At 46.0% G+C, this 6,506-nt stretch overlaps 1 protein-coding gene across 1 annotated transcript; it reads right to left on the bottom strand.

Moving 5' to 3' along the window:
- Positions 1-437: 437 nt before the first annotated feature.
- On the bottom strand, positions 438-3,826 carry LOC134337173 (immunoglobulin lambda-1 light chain-like). Its single transcript, XM_063032005.1, has 5 exons — positions 3,695-3,826; positions 2,423-2,462; positions 2,194-2,301; positions 1,740-2,090; positions 438-801 (listed from the first exon to the last, which is right to left on the bottom strand). Exons 1-5 carry the CDS (start codon positions 3,824-3,826, stop codon positions 479-481), a joined length of 954 nt encoding a protein of 317 aa, XP_062888075.1. The 3' UTR covers positions 438-478.
- Between the last annotated feature and the right edge of the window lie 2,680 nt (positions 3,827-6,506).

Raw genomic sequence — 6,506 nt, 5'->3', positions numbered from 1 at the left:
TCCTGAACTTCACGAACCAGAGAGAGACGAGTCTCCTCTCTCTTCCCTCCTCCCACTCGGTATCAGAATAGGGAAAACACGAAAGAAGACGAAAGGAGCACACAGAAATCATTCCTGCACTGATCATCTTTATTGGTAGTTAGTCACCATTACCGGTTGTCAGTCTGATACTGATAATGTATCACAAAACGTTTATTAATTATTCTAATTAAACCAACCCCAATTTCAGAGAAAACCATTCACAGCCTGAAATTTCAAGAAGTAACTGCCCGCGTTACCACCGTGTAGCCTCTCAGTAGGAAAAAGAACAAAATCCGCCTCAAATCAGAGTACAAATATTCCAACACCACAGTGGAAACTACAGAGAGCGGAACAGAAGGGAAGTACAGTGAAGAGCGAGTAAGAGTGGTAGTGGTGAAAGATACAAGGCATGATCTCCCGTTAATCGGGAACAAACAAGGCCGAAGCCGCGCTCTGTTTAACAGCTGGATTGTGTGACTGTTGCGGATATTGTCGAGGCTGCTCCTTGTTGAACTGAGCAGGAGTACCTCTTCCCACTGCTCCAGTCTGCGCCGGGCACCGTCAGGTAGCTGCTGAGACTGAAGGTTTTGTCCGCGTTCTGAGTCACCCCGCTGGTTTGCACCTCACTGCTCGTCGGACTGTCGTTCACTGTCCAGCTGACGACAGGGAAGCCGATCGACAATTTACTGACCAGGCAAACTAAGGTGCCCGCTCCTTTAGCGGAGATCTCCTCGGCTGATGGCCCAAGCAGTTTCACTGACGGGTCCGGGAGTTGCCGAGCTGAACGAGAACAAAAAAAAAGGCGTGTTTCACAACGCGAACGATCTCTCGTCATTTTTCTTTACAAAACTATAAAAGTTTATTGACATCATATATACACAAAGTGCAGACTTTCAATATTTAAAAGATAGTAAGTATACTCAGAGTAAAATATAGTTACTACCGTCTATAAAACAGTACATACCCCGTGGAGTTAATCGCTTCCGGGTCCTCCACAATTTGACAGAGTGCAAATGAAAGGTTTCAGGTTCATTGAGTGGGGCTGCGAGTCTCACTGAAAGACAGTGCAGTGCCCATGGAGGACAGTGCGTATTGCTTAAAATGGAATACTGGAAATCTACTCCAACGGGTGAAGCTTTTTGGCACTGAGTCATTCCCGGAATTGAGAGACACACTGGCATCAAAGCGCCAGGAGGCGAGGGCTGGGCACTGGGAGAGGATATTTTAATTGATGGGTGCTGGAGGAGAGTTCCACCCTCACTGGGAGGACAGCAAGTCCAGTAACTGTCCGAGGGATGTTTCGCGGGAATGTGCTGAACAATAACTTGAAACCTGTCGTTCTGATGTATTGTCATGGACTGTCTTCAGTCGGCAAAGGCCTGCCCCACTGTGTCCCTTCTCTTTCGTTCCTATCAAAACAACATAAAAACTGACAAACTAACACTAGAACAGAAATAGCACTAATGATCATAAAATGTTAAATCATAGTTTGTCGGAAAACCCAATCGAAAAGAGAAATGTTTCATTAAGAGAAGGTAACAATTCACCAAACACAACTCCGTCCCGTAAAACTGACGTTGAACTCGAAACACGATTAAATTGTAAATCAATACTTTCACTTTAATACTCGCTAGGAAATTATAACGTATAAATTATTAATTGCCGGGTGGCCGTATTTATGCCGTGGTTATTGCAGGAGATATTTCCTAGACACCTACCTGTAACAAAGAGCTTTGTCCCACGGCCGAAAGTACTGGTTCGTGTAGCCCACTTTCCGCAGTAATAGACGGCAGCGTCATTCATCTCCACCCTGTTTAGGATTAACTGATACTCGGTGCCGGCGCTGTTGACTGTCGACGTGAAACGGTCACTGCTAATCCCAGGGGCGTAGTTTAGGCTATTCCAGGAATCATGGTCATTTAGGATCCATTGTGGAATTGTTCCCGGAGTCTGCATGTACCAGTTCTCACGATTGTCATCCTTTGATCCGATGTCACAATTCAGCCTGGCCGTGGCTCCTGGTCTCATCGACACGGTCGGAGTCTGAGCCAGAGTCTGGGACTCTCCAGCTATGAAAGACAGGAATTCAATTTTAACATTGACTCTTTAATCTGACCCCCCAAGACCCACCTCAGCCACCACTGGTGGTGCAGTCTTGCCGCCTGTACTTACAGCCCAGACACACTGCCAGAGACCAGAAAAACACAGCGTCCGCATCGTTGCTGCCCGTCAGCTTCCTGCCTCCTGCCTGTCGATGGATCTGTGACTGACTGACCGCCGCTGCCAGTGGAACCCGGTTATAGAGCCATTCACACCCGGGAGGGAATCCACGCAAATCAGGGTGACTGACACTGACCAGTCAGAGCGGGGATCGGAAACCCTCCCATATGCTGTCACGTACCATCGGGTTGAGGTGGCGACATTGTTAGCAACTGACTGATCTGTTAAAAACAAATTACGAATGAAAAAGTCATTCATTGTCCGACATTTCCCAAACTCTGCCTTTATTTCGCTGATTCCTTCCTTCGTTCCACAGATGCCCCTCACACCTCCAGTGACAACAGGGCAGGACAGTGCGGGCTGTTGAATGGTCGCGGCCCGAAACGTCGAATGTACTGTTTTTCATAGATGTTGCCAGGCCTGCTGAGTTCCTCCAGCATTTCGTGTGTGTTGCTTGGATTTCCAGCATCTGCAGAACTAACCTGGTCTGTGATAGCGCAGTGCAGGCTTCCTGTTCCCACATCAGTCATTCAGTCCTGAAGTTCAAACCCATTTTGGCAATTTGAGGGTTGAATTCGTTCTAAATGTGGGGACCAAACAATGACGCTTGAGGAGCTGACTGGCTCCATCGATTCCTTCGAATCTAACAAAACTCCTAGAATTGACAGCTTACAGTCTCAGCTCTGATGCACCTTTTCAGGTGAAGTCAAATCGAATGGAATCAAGTTTAATTATGATTCCAACGATACTCGGAGACAGTCCAAAGAGAGCGTTCTTCTGGGGCCAAGGTGCTTAACTTAGGTTCAAAGGAGAGAGAGAGAGAGAGAGAGAGAGAGAGAGAGAGAGAGAGAGAGAGAGAGAGAGAGAGAGAGAGAGAGAGAGAGAGAGAGAGAGAGAGAGAGAGAGAGAGAGAGAGAGAGAGAGAGAGAGAGAGAGAGAGAGAGAGAGAGAGAGAGAGAGAGAGAGAGAGAGAGAGAGAGAAAGAAATTTAAAAAAAGAAAAAACAACAACACATCGTTATGTAGGAAAACAGACGTAGAGTCTCGGTCCCTGAGCGACATTCACTTTGGTGATACAGCTCCCGGCAATACAGCCTGTCATTCCACAGATTGAACACTGGAGGGCAGCACTGACCGAAAAGGCCAAATCTCAACTGAGCACGGACTCCATGCTACATCGTCTCCAGCGTCGTCTCATCTGCAAACTCGCTGGAGACCAAGTCCGTGCCGACAACCGAGGCCACGCTGCTGTCTCGTCACCCGTTATACACCAAGCAAGTGAAACAGGATTGTTGCATCTCACATTATCGATGTCCAACTGGGTCTTGCGATCGCAAGAGAAACGTCCAAGACAGTCACTCACGGTGACACGGCACTCTGCTTTTGCGCACCAACTCCCACAACTTCGAGTGCGGGCAGCAACTCGGTCTGCACTCAGGTCAGCTCCTCCGAACATTCTCCAGCCCATCTGCCGGCCTCTCCTCTGAGCCGAGCTGGGCACTGGCTCCTTTGTCACCCCATCCAGCGGCTACGAACAACGCGGTAGACCTTCTGTGCCCGTAGTTCTTGGAGCGCAGTATATTCATAGGATCATTAAAAAATCACACATTTTAAAAAGAAAAGCCCACCTTTGTTTGACCGCTGCGTTAGAGCAAGCCGCCATCTTCCCGGCATCACAATGTGGGAAGTGCCCAATGCAATGCTTCTAGTTGTCATTTGTCTGACTCCACGAGGAAGGGCATCTAGAACTCGACAGCCTAACAGCTAGACGATTTTACTTTCAAACTTTCTACTTTTAAAGTTTGCCCAGAAGCAAAATACTGCTTCTGTTGTCAAATTGAAATTAAAGCAGAGACACTCAGCAATTCTGACGGTGCCCACTGGAGAAAGAAACAGGGTTAACATATCTGATTTAAACCAGAGACAATGATATCTTGTTTTATATTTAATTGTTCTGTTGGAATTGTAGTTACCATATCGGTTTGGCTATGTGAAATGACGTAGTTATGGTGTACATATCTACCCAATGGGAATTGATTTCTAAACAGAACTTTCTGATGAATGAATTCACAACATCTTGCTGTTAAGGAACACTTTCAGTGCGCTGGATGAACTCAGCAGGTCGGGCAGCATCAGTTAGAAACGATGAGTCAACATTTTGGGCCGGAAGGGTTCGACCTGCTGAGTTCTTCCTGCGTACTGAAAGTGTTGCTTTGATCACATCATCTGCAGATTATTTTGTGTTTATCTTGCTGTAAAGGCTGTTTTTGTGTGGGTCTTTTGAAGGATTGCTTACTTTTCTTTCAGTCACTTCATGAAAACTTCCAGAAATGAAAAACACCTCAAACCATGTTTGTCAGCACTTTGCAATAGTGTTGATTTGTGTGCTTTGTACAAAACTTCATTGGTCATTGATAAATCTGGAAAGCACCATACAATTGGAGAAGAATTGATTTTGCCAGCCATAAGGAAGATTCTGAGTACAATTTTGCATAAGTCACCAGAGCAAATAATAAAAGTATTGCCACTCAGCGACAACACTGTCAAAAGATGAATAAATGATACATCTGAGAACGTGGAAGAAACATTAAACATTAGAATTTATTCCCTTTTCTTGTTTGTGTGCTGTATAAGACCTTTGCCGAAGTCATCAGCAGAACGACGAGAGCATAGAATGTGCGATTTCTACAGACAATGGAGGGACCCAAGTGAAACGTTTCCTGTGCATGGACAGATTTACCATCTTCCACTTGGATGTGAAGTAAGTTCACAAATTAATCAGCATGGCTAAGCAGTCAGGCTGCCAACTCGAACTACTCACGGAGTCGGTTGCCAGTTGCCAAAGAGCCAGGCCATCTTCTTTGGCAACTGGCCCAACTGATCCAATGTCTCCTTCATCATCAGGTTTGCTTATGTGAGGGTGCTGGGGATCGTGTACTGAGGGGCCGAGGGGTGCAACAGGAATTGACTGGAGCAGATTGGGAGGGTAGAGCGGGACTGTGGGGAAGATGCTCCTATCATTAAGTGAGGAGAACAAGCCATCCACTGTGAGGCATTCTCAGGGCTGCTACACTTGGTGCAGATGTGGCACATCCCCCCGCTCTGTCCTCTAGTTTGGAAATGACCCAGGCTGTTCTCTGCTTCATCCGGGAATCTAAGATGGAGCAAATAAGACTTGTGCATTGTCGAATGCACAGGCCCTTGGTCAAAAACGTTCAAAATGTCCCCAAAACCGTGATGAGCACATTCGTCTGTTGCTGCTTCAGACTATGTGTGGAACCGAAGCACGTGAGCACCAAGTATCATTATGGAGGTTATATCCGTCCCGGGTGTTGAGAAGGATGGGTCTGGCTGTTGATTGTCCCAGTCAACTGGACACTTGTGCAGCCACTTGTAAGGGCTCAGTGAGGAAGGACCACATGGAAGGTTCTTTTGTTACGGGACAGGGAGTGGCTGGGTTTGGTGAGGAAGCTCCTGAGTTATTGCCCTAAGTGTAGCACCCAGCAGAGACTACGTAAGTAACAATAGAGTTAGTGGCTTTAAGGAATTTAACTGAACACAACTTAATGCCTTTTTAAAGCATAAAAGGGCATTGCACCATTTATTCTTGTAAATATTTTATGATAAATGAAGTTTATTTTGGAACAAAAACATTTTGGGTAATATCTTCACTGACCATGCCCATCTCGAGTCACACACCATGTCGTTTGAAGTGGCCTAGCAGCATAGCCCATTGTTTAGGAGGCTTTTGCCCATTGTCTTCACTTGGTACCTCTAGATGGGCAACAATTATCAGCTTTGCCAGTGACAGCCACATTCCAAGAATGTGGAATATCTGAGGTTGACCAGATTCCCAGGATCTGGAACAAAGCTCTTGGAGGAAAGGGAGCCCAGATGACACTGTACCAGTGAGTTTATACATGCATTTATCTTCTTCAAACACCCAGGAAATTAAATGTCTGTTGAGTAAGTCAGGTCATAAGTCAGTCAGAATGTGTGCTGGCAATGTTGGAACCCAAGTGCAGAGGAAAGACAGAGTCCAATGTAGAGATGACAACCAGAGTTTATTATTAAGCATTCCAACAGAACATCGGTGACTTGGACGAGCAACACTGCGAGATGTAACGTTCCCAAAACTAGGATCCTGCTATTAGCACTAATTGTGTCGCCACTTAAATATTATAAGTTACACGGAATCCCCGTGGCTAACAAAGTTAAGTTTAACAAGTTTAAACATAAAACACCCAGAGTCTGCATGACAAAGTG

The sequence above is a fragment of the Mobula hypostoma genome, chromosome 24 (genome assembly GCF_963921235.1).
Source record: "Mobula hypostoma chromosome 24, sMobHyp1.1, whole genome shotgun sequence".
NCBI lineage: Eukaryota > Metazoa > Chordata > Chondrichthyes > Myliobatiformes > Myliobatidae > Mobula > Mobula hypostoma.
Note: the sequence above shows the minus strand (reverse complement) of the source record. Positions and strands in the feature narration are given on the sequence as shown.